We start from the raw sequence: 18323 nt of genomic DNA on the forward strand, positions 1-18323 counted from the left end.
ACATTCATCATTAATGGATTAAAGTTAAGTATCACACTAATTACATCCGCTTTCTGAATTCTCATTCCTTGTCATGTGCCAGACCTCACGTCAGTATAGTTCTTCCCTTCTCACGCCAGCCTGCGTGAGCTAAAACGCATGCATTTCGGCCTCCACTCGTAACACAGTGTTGGCTCTTCCACTAACACAAAACATATAATGACAGGAACTCACATTTACATTCTCAAACTCGTCATATTCGGATATTCCGATTCATTTGGCTCGGTTTACAAAGGCATTTGTAGGATTTTTATTTACTGTTTTTCTCCTTACCAGTTGCTGAAGTCACTCTTACAGTGACCTCAGAATCAAACAGGATTTTTCAGTACCAAATTGGTTAAACGTTACTTCTATAGGGTCCCGAATTAAATATTTAGGCACATTCATGATGAAAATGTAACGGTTTAGTTAGCATACAGTTTTATAGTGACAGAATCCTACTAGCAGTATCGCTCGTCATAAAAAAGCTCAATCACGTTCAAACCGATTCTGTAACACCCGTAACACGGCTCACCGCACCCGAACGCGTCCGGAAGGGCACAGTCGAGACTACCGAGCTCCCAGAGCTCTGAAACAGCTCGGCACTCGACTCAACAGAATACATCTACATCTACATCCATACTCCGCAAGCCACCTGACAGTGTGTGGCAGAGGGTACCATGAGTACCTCTATCGGTTCTCCCTACTAATCCAGTCTCGTATTGTTCGTGGAAAGAAGGATTGTCGGTATGCCTCTGTGTGGGCTCTAATCTCTCTGATTTTATCCTCACGGTCACTTCGCGAGATATACGTAGGAGGGAGCAATATACTGCTCTACTCTTCGGTGAAGGTATGTTCTCGAAACTTCAACAAAAGCCCGTACCGAGCTACTGAGCGTCTCTCCTGCAGAGTCTTCCGCTGGAGTTTATCTATCATCTCCGTAACGCTTTCGCGATTACCAAATGATCCTGTAACGAAGCGCGCTGCTCTCCGTTGGATCTTCTCTATCTCTTCTATCAACCCCATCTGGTACGGATCCCACACTGCTGAGCAGTATTCGAGCAGTGGGCGAACAAGTGTACTGTAACCTACTTCCTTTGTTTTCGGATTGCATTTCCTTAGGATTCTTCCAACGAATGTCAGTCTGGCATCTACTTTACCGCCGATCAACTTTATATGATCATTCCATTTTAAATCACTCTTAATGTGTACTCTCAGATAATTTATGGAATTAACTGCTTCCTGTTGCTGACCTGCTATATAGTAGCTAAATGATAAAGGATCTTTCTTTCTATGTATTCCCAGCACATTACACTTGTCTACATTGAGATTCAATTGCCATTCCCTGCACCATGCGTCAATTCGCTGCAGATCCTCCTGCATTTCAGTACAATTTTCCATCACTACAACCTCTCGATATACCACAGCATCATCCGAAAAAAGCCTCAGTGAACTTCTGATGTTATCCACAAGGTCATTTATGTATATTGTGAATAGCAACGGTCCTACGACACTCCCCTGCGGCACTTCTCTCCATTGAGAATGACATGGTGCGTTCTGTTATCTAGGAACTCTTCAATCCATTCACACAATTGGTCTGATAGTCTATATGCTCTTACTTTGTTCATTAAACGACTGTGGGGAACTATATTCAACCCCTTGCGGAAGTCAAGAAACACGGCATCTACCTGGGAACCTGTGTCTATGGCCCTCTGAGTCTCGTGGACGAATAGCGCGAGCTGGGTTTCACACGATCGTCCTTTTCGAAACCCGTGCTGATTCCTACAGATACGGTCGCGAACCCTCCATCTGCCGCAGACGGCACGGCACGCCGCAGTCACAGAGAACCAGCCCCCCCCCTCGGTGCAGATCGCAGTCGTGGGTACCTGCCAAGTGAGTGAGGAGGGCCGAGGTGTGCTCCGCGTCGTACAGGAGGAGCAGCAGTGCCGTCGCTGCCGCAGCTGGTGTCGAGCCGGTCGGGGAGAGCAGCAGCGACACGCCCTGACCCCAGGGCAGCGCCCGCACCTCCCGCAGCTGCCGCAGCGGCCACGCGTCTGCCGGCACCAGCCACCGCCGCGGCTCGTCACTGCCGAGACAAACCGAGAGCTGCAATGTAGCGCAGACCACTACAACTACATAAGAGAGAGAGAGAGAGAGAGAGAGAGAGAGAGAGAGAGAGAGAGAGAGACTTCTCTGCTGAGGAAAGTGATATTGTGCATTATAACACAATAAGGTACAATACAATTCGTGTACAATGATGTTTCTCACATCTATACTTTTATCTTAAATGATATTTACATTACATTCTCATACGTATAGTCAGGAGAAACAGAACACCTTGAAAAACTAGAGATACTCTACCATATCTTCCTTCGTCGTCGGCGTTATCATTGTTGCCGTGAGGCACAGTTATACCGAGTGGGAAGGCGCATTGATCTTAGAGTGTGAGATACGGTAACCTTAAGTCATTGACAACACACAATGGTCACGGTAGAACCCGATTCCAGAATAGCTGCAGTAGTTAGGATCTATGAACTACCCCCTCTTGACCAGGTTCCCAAAACTTAACTCGTAACGAGATCCCTTCCAAGCAAATTGTCATAACGATTGTCTATAAAGGCTTCGTACAACGATAAGAAATGTTGCAGTTCATGGAATAATAACAAATACGACCAAACTGTCTTGTTTCTTCTGTTTTATTTAACGTAACTTTGTTCACAGTTTTATTTCGCATTCACCACTCATTCACACTCTGGTGTGGAGCATATGCGAGTGCGCTAACCCTAACTCCCAAGTTCCATCGAAACCCTTTGATGAATAGTTTTGGTTGCTCGACACCAACAGTCAATGATAATGATGCAGTATTTTGTAATTGACTCTTCTAGTTTAGCCACTCCTTCCACGAATATTTGTTAGACGTAAGACAATTACACACTTTTCTCTCCGATCCACAATTATTAAGAGTTCGCATAAAAGTTAACGTTTTTCTCCTTTTCATAAATTGGAGCCCGCTCTCCATGATATAATTAAAAAAAAAAAAAAACGGTCTCATACCACACGTTCCTCGTGAGATGCGTATAGATGTATCCCAGAATTGACCGCCCTGTAGTTGTACTCCATTTAATGATCACACTTCGCTATCCGTGATTTCGTGTAACTAAATGTCCATTTGTTACTCTGATTGTATATCGTAGTTGTTATTTAAAACTCGCCCCTATATTTTTTCACTACACGCAATTAGCACTTCTTTACTTCTTTATTTCTAAGAGTAAACGAAAAAAATGACGCCATATCATCGGCTTCGTCGATATAAAGCAAAACACCTCAATTTGCCCAATTTGACCTCTTCTTATAGGACTGGCTACCTTACTCATTAATTTACTACATATTATTTCCAATAACACTAAACGGGTATCACCGTTAATATTTGAATTGTATTAAAAAGCATGTTATTATTATTATGACCGAACAAATCACGCGGCGTGCATTTTTAATGACAGCTTTACACTCGTCCAGCCTTTATCGTGCAATATTATATATAAAAATACAGACAGAACCGAAAGATCAATCTCTCTACCATAACCAATAGAGGCAAATACGCTATTCAAGTTCCATTAGATATATCTTGACTCGTATTGTTACAATACGATGTTTGTATTCACGGTACAACTACATTAGTCGCTCTGCAGATACGATTTGCATTTCAGCGACATCGGTTCGGCACGTGTCCTGTCGCTAGTAGGCACAGTGTCTGCCGTGGGCCCGGATAACTCGTTCGACACGTGACGGCACTGACGCGTATAAGGTGCAAACGGTGTCCCGTGGTGTAGCTGTCCGTGCTGCGTTCACCCGGTTCCAAAGTTCATCCCCGGTGATCGGCACCGGGTCACAGCACCACACCTATTGTCCCACCGTACCCCACACAGTTTAGATCGGCACTGACTCTGGTGGTCTGGCAGGCCAGGGCGAAAGGCCAACACCTGTGACACTGAGAAGGCACGTGTTCACACGACAGGTGGCCGTGCACTGTCTCGCGGAAAAATGGTGTCCGAGCGTCGTGCGGGAAGGTCGTGGCTACGAGTCGCGGGATGCCGTTTGTGTAGGTCGTACCGGTACCGGTCACTGTGCCGTGGCTGTGCACCGACTGTGACCGGTGGTCGTACCTGACAGCATCCCACACTGTAGGGCCTCCAGTTCGTGCTGCACGTCTCGTGCAAATGCGGGCACTGTGGTGCCACTCCCAGTCTGTGACGAACCGAAACAAACTGGACCTGAAAACATTATCTGGTGCCGCACGTTTCTGCACATTTGTCACAGGTAGCTGGAGCAGTGGACGACGCAACGTAACCCGTGCCGTAACAAACAGCACAGGGCTGTCATCCCTGACAGTGCTAGAGCCAAGGAGGGCACAGATCCCTCCTTCACTGCCATTCGGACGAGGTGTCGATCTTCTCGAGCTGTGGTCTGGGTGGTGTGACCTCACCCGTATCATTATTTTGTACGGCCTTCCGTGAACCGTTCGGCACACACTCACTGCACTGCCGAAACACTGCATCCCACACGAGCAGCAATTTCCCAGACGGATGCATCACATTCTCTCGTGCCGATAATACACCCTCTTTCAAACTCACTGATTTCCCACACGGTCTACGAGGCATCCTGCGTGTCTGCTCGAGCCACACTGATCCGTTATATCTCTGTGTGTCCATCTTTTTAGAAACGGTTGTGGAACTCAGCTGTTCGATAGAGGATGTCAAATTAAATACTCTTCAGCTGCCAAATTTCCACCTTATTTTATTTGGCAACCAGTTCCCATATTTTACGACACCATCTTCAGGCCTCTGACCGACATGTAGGAAAAATCTACCTGGGTTGTGTGTTTTGTTGGCTCCTGTTTTGAACACAACCGAGGTAGATTTTTCCTACACGTCAGTCAGGGGCCTGAGGGCGACGTTGTAAAACTATGAAAAAACTGGTTGCCAAATGAAATAAGGTTGAAAATTGACAGCTGAAAGGTATTTAATTTGACATCCTCTTATCCATTACCTTCAGTCTGTAGCGACAGTGAGGGCTGCAGGCATATTTTTACCGGTCGGTGGTGCTGCACCGTAATATTGACGTTGAGCCCGAACCTGTGTGTCGATACAGTTCAAATGCTAATCATTTCTGCAAAACGTACTAATGTGCATGTCCTGTGAATGTGAACATCCTATATTTAGTCATTCAAGGTTTTAGTGAACAGTGGTGTATTAACACAAAACGCAAATACACGTAATGTGTTCACACTCAAACGATGTTAATTCAAAACTACTATATAAATTTTATACTTTTTGTAATTAATTGTTTTCAAAATTTTTGCTGTTAAAGTTGCAACTCAAATTACTATTACTACTGATTACTGAAACACTTGGGAATGGTAAATAAAAAATGTGTTATGAGCAAAATTATTCTCTCTGAAAATGATAACACTGAAACTAATGGAATAACTTGATGTGTTATAATATAAAATTTTAGCCACAGCTGTAATATAGTGCTGAATGTGTGCACGTTGTGTGTCATATTACGCACCGTGTGTTGTTTGGATGTGATTAGCAGCAATAACTGTTAACAAATGTAGAAAGAAAATGTAAAAGCTTGTGACATTTCATTTATTGACACGGATCAACTATTTACAACACACCACAGTGGCACAGGAAATGCGAGATGAGGAACGCGATACAGAACAATTGTGGTCTTCCTCAAACTCGAATTGCCGAACGAAAGCCCCCCGAGCTGCAGTGTGCGTGCACCGTATCAGATTTTGGAATATCTCTTGCCATCTTACGCCACTGACTTAGCCGTGTGATTACAAATTATAAAACTATCATTTGCATAAAGTTCACCACACAATGCTGAGTGTTTTAACTGTGTAAAAGTAACAATAAAATCTTTTGTTTATTATTACCAAAGTTCTTGTACAGGTTAAGTTCAGATCAAATTGGGAACATAATTAGTTTTTCCATAACATATTCAAAAGTCTCTTTCTTCCATTACCCTCACAGGAAAGATTAACATACTAATGTTAACAAAAGCTAGTGCCACAAGAGATCGAGTGGATATTCACAATCTCGTGAGGGACACACACTCTCTACGAGTCTCTCGTACAACGCTATTTGTCTCAACTTCTCCTCCTCCTCCACCACCACCACCACCACCACCACCACTGTACACTGTATACGGTTACTGACTGTATCCCATATAATAAATTGCTATAAATTTTACAAGCAGGAATATCATAGCTTCGGACAAAATTGTGCCAACAATGAGAATGAGTATAATTTTATTTTACTCACCTTTTGTATGTTATCCATTTCTAAATATTCATCAGATTTAAATTAAGAACATTCCAATCTCAATACGAGAATATTCCAATCTGAGCCTTTTATTTCTTCTTGAGATATCAAGACTGCAGTATGGGTTGGAGGCCAAGTGGTCTAACTTCAGGAAAAGTTCCCTCATGGCCGTCACGGGTGTTGCTCAAATTTTGTGTGAGCATTTACACATTTTCCCAGTGATTGTCAGTAAAGTTTTACTTTCATCAGTTTATAGAGATATAGTCATTTGTTTGACCCCGTAACACAGCTATCAACTGTACATCTGGTGAGTTTTCGGCAGTTTCGAAATGGAATATCATTGGTAATATTTTCTCAAAAGAAACAAAACTAGGTCTGCTCTAACAACGTTTTTTGCTCTCTTAAGTCAAACGATAAAAAAAATTTTCTGAGTGATCTGCATAAGGACAATCTGAAGCATAGAAGGCTGAAAAAATAGACATTCGAAAAAATGTGAGCTTTATACTTCCAGAAGAATACATGTGAAATCACACACACAGTAACTTACCAATACAAGCTTTTAGAATATAAAATTTCATTTACCTACTACTTTCCAATAGTTTACAAATTGAGGGTAAAGATGATGATTTTTCTAAAAATACCACAATTGTCTATTTTCTCCTACTTTTATGAAAAGAAAAGAATCTTCTGTGAACTCTTTTAATCCATTTTGATTAGAACGACCATGTTCTAAATCGTCAAAAAAGAATGTATTTGGTTTTACAATGCGAGCATGTAAGGCCCTAAAAAATGATGACAAGGTGGAGCTGCATTGAAAATGGGTTCATATTCCACTTGTACTCATATTAAATATTACAACTTTTATTATGTTCTATAGTTGTTTAGTAGTCTTGGTGGAAGATAATAGCAAAAGTCCTGATGACTAGGAAATGAGCCTGAATCAGAAAAACTGCAAGTAAGTAGTAGTAGTAGTAGTAGTAGTAGTAGTAGTAGTTGTTGTTGTTGTTGTTGTTGTATCTCCACAGGATTCAGCTCTACAAAATTCTTTATAAAAACTGAAATGACATAGGGAATCCAATACAAAGAATACTATTCTCTTTTTTGTGACTCTAATAATTTGAGATAATCACATTTGAAAAATGTAATATTTTGGGTTATGCATTATCACAATTTCTTCCCAAACAATCCCATCAGCAACATCATCTGCCTGGCAGTATAGTTTTCCTCATGTCATTCCACAGAAAATTAATGAAACATGTAAAAAATTGAAGTAACTTGATGTTAACATAAGCTCAGGATCCTAAGAGAGACCTTTTCTACCTTTGGCCTCGGCAGTTATGCAAAAATATCATCAGCTTGGGATCCTTTGTACAGAAACCCTTATCAGGCTTGGGAATGTGGGTTAAAGAAACCCACCCACAGCTGCTGTTGCACAGCATGGCCCATATGGTGGTGGGGAAGCTGGCTTTCTCACTTTAAAATTAACCAGCAGTGGTTAAACCACCATGGGCCATACCAACAAATTTATGCAATTTTCAAGTATAAACATGACGACGACGATACTTAGTTTGTGAGGCGCTCAACTGCGCAGTTATTAGCACCCACCCAAATTCCCAATTTTACACAATTCAGTCATGCCACATTCCCAAATGAAGATGAAATGACGAGGACAACAAAAACGCTTAGTCCCAGGTGGAGAAAATCCCCAATCCGGCCGGCAATTGAACCTGGGAACCCCCGAAAGAAAGGAGTGCTAGTTCTGCAAGGTTTCACAGGAGAGCTTCTGTAAAGTTTGGAAGGTAGGAGACGAGGCACTAGCATAAGTAAAGCTGTAAGGACGGGGCATGAGTTGTGCTTGGGTAGCTCAGTTGGTAGAGCACTTGCCCACGAAAGGCAAAGGTCCCGAGTTCGAGTCTCGGTCCGGCACACAGTTTTAATCTGCCTGCCAGGAAGTTTCATATCAGTGCACACTCCGCTGCAGAGTGAAAATCTCATTCTGGAAACATCCCCCACGCTGTGGCTAAGCCATGTCTCCGCAATATCCTTTCTTTCAGGAGTGCTAGATCTGCAATGTCTCAAAAATGAGATCGACAGAAAGTGCAAAATGGCTAAGCAGGGATGGCTAGAGGACAAATGTAAAGATGTAGAGGCTTATCTCACTAGGGGTAAGATAGATACTGCCTACAGGAAAATTAAAGAGACCTTTGGAGACAAGAGAACCACTTGTATGAACATCAAGAGCTCAGATGGAAACCCAGTCCTAAGCAAAGAAGGGAAAGCAGAAAGGTGGAAGAGTATATAGAGGATCTTTACAAGGGCTATGTACTTGAGGACAATATTATGGAAATGGAAGAGGATGTAGATGAAGATGAAATGGGAGATACGATACTGCGTGAAGAGTTTGACAGAGCACTGAAAGACCTGAGTCAAAACAAGGCCCCCGGAGTAGACAACATTCCATTGGAACAACTGACGGCCTTGGGAGAGCCAGTCCTGACAAAACTCTACCATCTGGTCAGCAAGAAGTATGAAACAGGCGAAATACCCTCAGACTTCAAGAAGAATATAATAATTCAAATCCCAAAGAAAGCAGGTGTTGACAGATGTGAAAATTACCGAACAATCAGTTTAATAAGCCACAGCTGCAAAATATTAACACAAATTCTTTACAGACGAATGGAAAAACTAGTAGAAGCCGACCTCGGGGAAGATCAGTTTGGATTTCGTAGAAATACTGGAACACGTGAGGCAATACTGACCTTACGACTTATCTTAGAAGAAAGATTAAGGAAAGGCAAACCTACATTTCTAGCATTTGTAGACTTAGAGAAAGCTTTTGACAATGTTGACTGGAATAGTCTCTTTCAAATTCTAAAGGTGGCAGGGGTAAAATACAGGGAGCGAAAGGCTATTTACAATTTGTACAGAAACCAGATGGCAGTTATAAAGAGTCGAGGGACATGAAAGGGAAGCAGTGGTTGGGAAGGGAGTAAGACAGGGTTGTAGCCGCTCCCCGATGTTGTTCAATCTGTATATTGAGCAAGCAGTAAAGGAAACAAAAGAAAAATTCGGAGTAGGTATTAAAATTCATGGAGAAGAAATAAAAACTTTGAGGTTCGCCAATGACATTGTAATTCTGTCAGAGACAGCAAAGGACTTGGAAGAGCAGTTGAACGGAATGGACAGTGTGTTGAAAGGAGGATATAAGATGAACATCAACAAAAGCAAAACGAGAATAATGGAATGTAGTAAAATTAAGTCGGGTGATGCTGAGGGAATTAGACTAGGAAATGAGACACTTAAAGTAGTAAAGGAGTTTTGCTATTTGGGGAGCAAAATAAGTGATGATGGTCGAAGTAGAGAGGATATAAAATGTAGACTGGCAATGGGAAGGAAAGCGTTTCTGAAGAAGAGAAATTTGTTAACATCGAGTATAGATTTAAGTGTTAGGAAGTCTTTTCTGAAAGTATTTGTATGGAGTGTAGCCATGTATGGAAGTGAAACATGGACAATAACCAGTTTGGACAAGAAGAGAATAGAAGCTTTCGAAATGTGGTGCTACAGAAGAATGCTGAAGATTAGATGGGTAGATCACATAACTAATGAGGAAGTATTGAATAGGATTGGGGAGAATAGAAGTTTGTGGCACAACTTGACCAGAAGAAGGGATCGGTTGGTAGGACATGTTCTGCGGCATCAAGGGATCACCAATTTAGTATTGGAGGGCAGCGTGGAGGGTAAAAATCGTAGAGGGAGGCCAAGAGATGAATACACTAAGCAGATTCAGAAGGATGTAGGTTGCAGTAGGTACTGGGAGATGAAGAACCTTGCACAGGATAGAGTAGCATAGAGAGCTGCATCAAACCAGTCTCAGGACTGAAGACCACAACAACAACAGATCTGCAAGGTTTCGCAGGAGAGCTCCTGTAAAGTTTGGAAGGTAGGAGACGAGGTACTGGCAGGACTAAAGCCGTGAGGACTGGGTGTGAGTCGTGCTTGGGTAGCTCAGTTAGTAGAGCACTTGCCTGCGAAAGGCAAAGGTCCCGAGTTCGAGTCTCGGTCCGGCACACAGTTTTAATCTGCTAGGAAGTTTCATTCCACAGTTTGTTTCCCAGTAAAACATTAGTTGAAAAGAGAGACTCGTGCCACGAAGGGAAGACGAGTAGAATTCACGTGACAGTTTTTCTTGCCACGAATGCAGATGGATCTGACAAACTCCCCCAGTTCGGATAGGAAAATTTAAGAAGCAGAGGTGTTTCAAAGGTGTAAAGACGAATCCTACAGAATACAAATCCTATAAAAATTCTTAGATGGCTATGATTTCAATAGAACAGTGTTTCAAAAAAATGGGACATTAGAATGAAAAAGAAAAAAATTGGATCCTTCATCTTACGGCTCAACGTGCAACTCTTCCACCTCAAGTAGTTTTGGAAAATGTTAAAGTGGAATTTTTCCCTCCAAATTGTACCAGTGTCTTACAGCCACTTGATTTGGGCATTACTGCAAATTTCCAAATGCTCTGGTTCAATATTTGATAGCACTGACTAATGCGGTAAAAGAAAATCTCTCCATTAACTGAGTACCAGCCACGGGATTTGTCAAGGCTGCCTGGCAGTTGGTGTCGTACTCTGCAATCAACAACTGGTGCCTCACTGGGAGATACTGCTGATGATGACGGTGGTGATGCTGAAGTCATGTCTGGTGATGAGCTGCCTCTACTGGAGGGTGTGTGGTGTTGCAGGATGAGGAGATTATTGCTGTGTGCAGGAATTACACCAGTGTGAAACGTTATACTGAAAAAGCTCTGAATTCATTAGAAAAATGAGGTGTACCCACTTAAGGCACAAAAAGTGAAACAAGTGAAAATATCAGACTTCTTTATGCAGGTTCAAGTTCAAAATGATTTTTCTTTTAATATTGTACTGCATATTCATCATTTGTAAAGTTTACACATGTAGGCCCATTGTATCTGCCCCCCCCCCCCCTCCCCTCGTGAAAATACGATGTGTTGCTACTCACCATACAGCAGAGATGCTGAATTGCAGATAGGAGACTCAGCATCTCTGCTATATGGTGAGTAGCAGCTTTCCTTCTCATAATATTGTACATTTCATCCTGGATTTTCCATTGTTTGAAAATATATGTATTACTGTATTGATACCTGACTTCTAAGTTACATGTAATCTTTTCTCTTCCTCTTGTTATACATGTAATTCAGGTTCAGCTGTACATTTCATTATCCGTATGTCTTCTACTGTTCTGGCATAAGAATCCATGCAGTTATGAAGTGGTCTAACAATCTCAAAACTATTAAAAATCTGAACTGAAATGCTTTGGGGGATTTGAAAGCAGAAAAAAGATTTATTTACTGTTTGTAATAGGAAACCTCTTCTATGTTAAACATTGGTATTTTTTTATTTTTTCACTGAGTATTTATCTTATGCTGTGTCTGTGAGCCAGAATTAGAATTAGTAAATTTCTTTGATGTGGCTTACTTCAACAATGGTCTGTAATTTGTATTATTGCCATTTGGAATTAATTGGAGATAAACAGATTTGAAATTACTGTAATGTTGGGGAACTTACGTGGATTTTGAAAAATACATTTAGATTTTTATGCAAATGAAACTCAGACTGAGAAATGTTACTATACTAACAAAGAGATAGAGGGGCTGGCCAGTACTTACCTCAGCTCAGTACAGCCGATAGATACACAAAAAACAGAACAGAAAATTTACGTTCCTAGGTTTCGGTACTTTGTTCCCTCATCACGGAAGAGAGAGAGAGAGAGAGAGAGAGAGAGAGAGAGAGAGAGAGAGAGAGAGAGAGAGAGAGAGAGGGGGGGGGGGGAGGGGAAGGGAAGAAGGGAAAGTGGATTCAGTTACTCACAACCCAGGTTATGAAGCAACAGGGAAAGGTAAACAGGGAGGGTAGCAAGGGTGGAGGCATGGTTGTCAGAGGGAAGCCAAAGATATTCTACTGTTGAGTACTGTGCCAGCTTCAAACCAAAGAGGATGCATACAGAAGTAAAGAGGTATGTAGTACAAACACAACTATGTAGGATGAAAAGATGCGTGAATGGCTAAAGAGGAAAGGGAAAGAGGAGAAGACTGAAGAGTAAATGGGAGTGAGGTTGTTTAACGTAGGTTCAGTCCAGGGGGATGGCAGGATGAAAGGATGTGTTGGACTGCAAGTTCCCAATTCCGCAGTTCAGAGGGACTGGTGTTGGGTGGGAGAAGCCAAATGGCGCATACAGTGTAGCAGGTTCCTAGGTCCCTAGAATTATGCTGGAGGGCATGCTCCGCTACTGGGTATTTGACATCTCCTAGGCGGACAGTTCGTCTGTGTCCATTTGCTGGTGATATTTTTGTGCCATTGGCTATCTTTCTCTGCCACAGGAAAATTTTTCTGGGACATTTCTGCGCCACCCTCGAACTTTTTTGCGGCACGCGCGATCTTTTTTGCGGCACTCGCTATCTTTTTTGTGGCACGCGCGATGTTTTTTTCGCCACTCGCTATCTCTGTTTTTGAGCAATGTGTGTTCTTTTCCCCTGATCTGGACATAACTTGCTTGGTCTGGTCAACTTTTTCCGTATTTTTCTTATTTAGTGGTCTTCCTTTGGTATTGAACATTACCAAAACAATTTCTTTCTTTCTCGTCCTTCCTTCCATGTTTTATTCCTTCTTATGATTACTATTTTAACTTTAGTTATTTAATTTCCCTACCCACCAGTTACCCACTATGTACCCTAATCCTATACCACATTATTCACATTCATACCGGAAACATGCATTCACCGTAGCCAAACTGCAATCCCACATACTTTTCCTCTGGTCCTGCTTAACCTTTGGAATTACCCCTAAAGGACTTACCTTAAAAGTTCCCATCTCCGGGTGCAATTCCTCCTTCCACCAGTCTCTCCAGGACTTCCAGAACCTTCAATCCTTAGCCCTTACCCAACTTGTCCTGAATCTCTACACTACTTCATGTAACCACCACTCCCAACAGCTCCTATCGCTCTTCAAAGTCCTCCACCTCTCAAACCCCTGCTTGGAGAACACACTGAGGAACATCATCCTAGAAGCCAGCTGCAAACTTGAGTTCCATGCCACACACCACCTGAAAAAACTATCCACAGTGCTAGTGCAACACCTAAGAAGTGGGGTCCCTCTCCCTATCCCTCACAAACACCAACCACAACAGAACCTTCAACAAACCCCCTTCATAGCCAACAAACCTAGCCTAGCCACCCTACTCAAACTCCCCATCCCAGCACATACCCCACACAGACCAAATCTCAACTATAACCACAGTCAAATGCCACATATCACCAGTCCCAATTCAGTTCTAAACCTCTCATCCAGATCCCTCTCTCCTCCAGAGACATCTGTTCTATGAAAAGGCTTAACCTTTAGCCCCACGCCTAAATTCAACCACACTGCCCTGGTTAAAGATCTCCTCTCATTCACCTGGAACCTCAACTGGAAATATCACTTCACTACCCAAACACAGCCCCCAAATACTAGACCCAGTGTTGAACCCTGTCTAGAACAGTTCCGACTGCCTTCTCAAAGGGATCCTCCTCCCCTCCCCCAATACCATCCCTTGCAGACATTTCAGGAATTCCTCACATCCAGTGTTGCCTCCCAATCCTTCTTGAAGAACATCCCAACAACCCCCAACGTCACCCCAGCTGAATCCCATGCCATTAAGGAGCTGAAAACAGACCACTCTATTGTCATCCTCCCAGTGGATAAAGGCTCCACAACTGTCGTACTTGACCGTGCGGAGTACGTGGCAGAAAGACTGCGTCAACTCTCTGACACCTCAACCTACAAAGCTGTTACCCAGGATCTCATTCCCTCCATCCAGACTGAGCTGCAGAAAATCCTAAAAATCCAAGGTCCCTCACAAGGCCTCACAACGGCTTCCATAGACTTACTCACTCCACCAGAGCCACGTACCCCTACCTTCTACCTATTACCCAAAATCCACAAAGAGAACCATCCTGGCCGTCCCATTGTAGCAGGCTTCAAAGCCCCAACAGAACGTATCTCAGCTCTGGTAGACCAACACCTCCAACCTATCACCCGCAGACTCCCATCCTACATCAAAGACACAAACCACTTCCTAGAACGCCTCAAATCCATTCCCACTCCTCTCACACCTGAAACCTTTCTTGTCACCATAGATGCTACATCCCTTTAAACAAACATCCCACATACCCATGGTCTCTCTGCCCTTGAGCACTACCTCTCCCAACGCCCACCCGAAGATCTTCCAAAAACCTCATTCCTTGTCACACTTACCAACTTCATCCTCACCCATAATTACTTCACTTTTGAAGGCCAGACCTACAAACAAATCAGGGGAACGGCCATGGGAACCAGGATGGCTCCGTCCTATGCCAACCTTTTCATGGGCCGCATGGAGGAGGCTTTCCTGAAGACCCAACAGCTGCTTCCCCTGGCCTGGTATAGGTTTATAGATGACATCTTTGTGGTCTGCACTCATGGTGAAGAAACACTCCTTAATTTCCTCCATAACCTCAACTCCATTTCAAATCTGGATTTCACCTGGTCCTTCTCCAAAACCCAAGCCACCTTACTGGATGTTGACCTTCATCTTGTTGAAGCTCACATCCACACCTCTGTCCATATCAAACCCACAAACAAACAGCAGTACCTTCACTTTGATAGCTGCCATCCATTCCACATCAAACGCTCCCTTCCCTACAGCCTAGGTATTCGTGGCAAACATATCTGCTCCAGTGACGAATCCCTCAACAATTACACCAATAACCTGACCAGTGCTTTCCCCTCCCGCAACTATCCTGCAGACCTTGTCCACAAACAGATCTCCCGAGCAATACATTCCTCCCCATCCAACAACAATGTTCCTACCCCCAGACCACACAGAAGCATCCCCCCTGTCACCCAATATTATCCTGGCCTCGAATACATCAACAAATTACTCCACCAGGGATATGACTTTCTCAAGTCAACCCCTGAAATGAGATCATCCCTTGACAAAATTCTCCCCACACCACCCAGAGTTGCCTTTCATCGCCCCCCTAACCTCCGTAACATCCTTGTTAAACCCTACAATATTCCCAGACTACCTTTTCTACCCAGCGGTTCCTACCCCTGTAACCGACCCCGCTGCAAAACCTGCCCCATGCATCCCCCCACAACCACCTACTCCAGCCCCGCTACTGGTAAAACATACACAATTCAAGGCAGGGCCACGTGTGAAACTACACATGCCATTTATCAGCTGACATGCCTGCACTGCACTGCCTTTTACATCGGTATGACAACAACTAAACTGGCTGAGCGCACGAACGCACACAGACAAACTGTCCGCCTAGGAGATGTCCAGTACCCAGTAGCGGAGCATGCCCTCCAGCATAATTCTAGGGACCTAGGAACCTACTACACCGTATGCGCCATTTGGTTTCTCCCACCCAACACCAGTCCCTCTGAACTGCGGAATTGGGAACTTGCAGTCCAACACATCCTTTCATCCTGCCATCCCCCTGGACTGAACCTACGTTAAACAACCTCACTCCCATTTACTCTTCAGTCTTCTCCTCTTTCCCTTTCCTCTTTAGCCATTCACGCATCTTTTCATCCTACATAGTTGTGTTTGTACTACATACCTCTTTACTTCTGTATGTATCCTCTTTGGTTTGAAGCTGGCACAGTACTCAAGAGTAAAATATCTTTGGCTTCCCTCTGATGATCATGCCTCCATCCCTGCTACCCTCCCTGTTTACATTTCCCTGTTGCTTCATAACCTGGGTTGTGAGTAACTGAATCCACTTTTCCTTCTTCCCTTTTTCCCCCCTCTCTCTTCCCTGATGAGGGAACAAAGTTCCGAAACCTAGGAACGTAAATTTTCTGTTCTGTTTTTTGTGTATCTATCAGCTGTACTGAGCTGAGGGAAGTACTGGCCAGCCCCTCTATCTCTTTGTTAGTATTTGTTTCACATCTTTATATGAGATTTTCCATTAATCATTTAAAATGTTACTATAGTCAGCTGGTGCAATGCCGAAACATCTAGTGTCTTAAAAAATGAAAAAAAGTTTAAGGACAATGAAAATGTAAGAATTTTGTAAGTTGTGCCATTTCAATCAATACTGTAGTGTCATTGTGAGAAAAAGGCATTTTCAAACCGATCCAAAGTAGACGGTTACATATAATACATGAAAGATCAGTTATGGTGCAAAATTTATTTTTCTTCGTTTGAAACACATGTTGCACTATTTTGGATAGAATCTGAGAATCATAATTCAGACTAGTTTTTCTATTGACGGTATTTACACTGAGATGAAGTTTTACGAGTCACGATGATGAAGATTTACAATATTGTGAAGTATAATGATTCTGTGACGGTTGAGGTTTATGCTGTGATATATGTAAGGATTCCACAGCTATGATGATGTTATTGTTATGGAAATGGAATGTTAGGGACTATCTGGTACTCTGTTTTGTAATGCATTGTACTTCTGTTTTGATGGCACGCTGTATAAGATTCTATGAAATGAATATAGGGAATTTAGGTAAATAGACGATGATGAACATATTAGACATATTACTGAAATTATGAAGTATGATCTGGGTCTGGTTTGTTGGTAATATTTGAATCTTTATTAACAACTGTATGATTATATAGCACTGGCATGAGAAAGAGTTAATCTTGACAGGAAATGGCTTTCATGTACTAAATGTGCTTTTGCTGACTATAAGGTATCTTATGGAAAGCTGCAGATCTGCCTGGCTTTATAAAGGAATAGGACTGATTGCTACTCACCATAAAGATGACCCTTTGAGTTGCAGACAGGCACAATGAAAAGACTGATATATGTGCAGCTATCAGCCCAAGCCTTCTTCGGCAAAGAAAACATCACACGTTCCCACGAGCAAGCGTACCTCACGCTTACTGGACTGCCACCACTGAATGTGACTGCCCTGCGAATAGCAATCTAGAGTGGGACGCCCCACAGCGTGTATCAGAAGAAAATATACCTCTAATTCCAATCTTTGATAAGAAAATTTTATTTTCAGTGAAGTTATTAAAACAGATATTAATGCTTTACCAATAGCCTCGAATGTCCAGCTCGTTAGGACGATATCAATAAGCAGTTGAGATTACGATTGTTACTGAAAGTTATGTTCCGAAGTTTCTCCCTTTCTACAAATTTACATATGTTCCAATGAGCCAAACCTTTATAGTTACAAAAAGTCGAGAATGTACAATCAGAGATATCGAAAGCAACAGATATAACAATTTGTCCTCGATGGTGAGTGTTCATCGGAGATCAGGGTATCATCTGTAGTGCCCCAGGGAAGTGTGGTAGGTCCGCTGTCGTTTTCTATCTACATAAATGATCTTTCGGGTATGGTGGATAGCAATGTGCGGCTGTTTGCTGATGATGCTGTGGTGTACGGGAAGGTGTCGTTGTCGAGTGACTGTAGGAGGATACAAGATGACTTGGACAGGATTTGTGATTGGTGTAAAGAATGGCAGCTAACTCTAAATACAGATAAATGTAAATTAATGCAGATGAATAGGAAAAAGAATCCCGTAATGTTTGAATACTCCATCAGTAGTGTAGCACTTGACACAGTCACATCAATTAAATATTTGGGCGTAACATTGCAGAGCGATATGAAGTGGGACAAGCGTGTAATGGCAGTTGTGGGGAAGGCGGATAGTCGTCTTCGGTTCATTGGTAGAATTTTGGGAAGATGTGGTTCATCTGTAAAGGAGACCGCTTATAAAACACTAATACGACCTATTCTTGAGTACTGCTCGAGCGTTTGGAATCCGTATCACGTCGGATTGAGGGAGGGCATAGGAGCAATTCAGAGGCGGGCTGCTAGATTTGTTACTGGTAGGTTTGATCATCACACAAGTGTTATGAAAATGCTTCAGGAACTCGGGTGGGAGTCTCTAGAGGAATGGAGG

The 18323-nt window shown here is 42.8% G+C and overlaps 1 protein-coding gene across 1 annotated transcript in view; it reads right to left on the reverse strand.

Moving 5' to 3' along the window:
* The window catches only part of LOC124552655 (serine/threonine-protein kinase 11-interacting protein), a 277366-nt gene that overhangs the window by 61030 nt on the left and 198013 nt on the right, over window positions 1–18323 (reverse strand). The window contains exon 18 of the mRNA XM_047126981.1: window positions 1905–2104. Coding sequence (XP_046982937.1) covers window positions 1905–2104 — 200 coding nt within the window. The remainder of the gene's footprint in view (window positions 1–1904; window positions 2105–18323) is intronic.

This window comes from Schistocerca americana, chromosome 10 (assembly GCF_021461395.2).
Source record: "Schistocerca americana isolate TAMUIC-IGC-003095 chromosome 10, iqSchAmer2.1, whole genome shotgun sequence".
Taxonomy (NCBI): domain Eukaryota; kingdom Metazoa; phylum Arthropoda; class Insecta; order Orthoptera; family Acrididae; genus Schistocerca; species Schistocerca americana.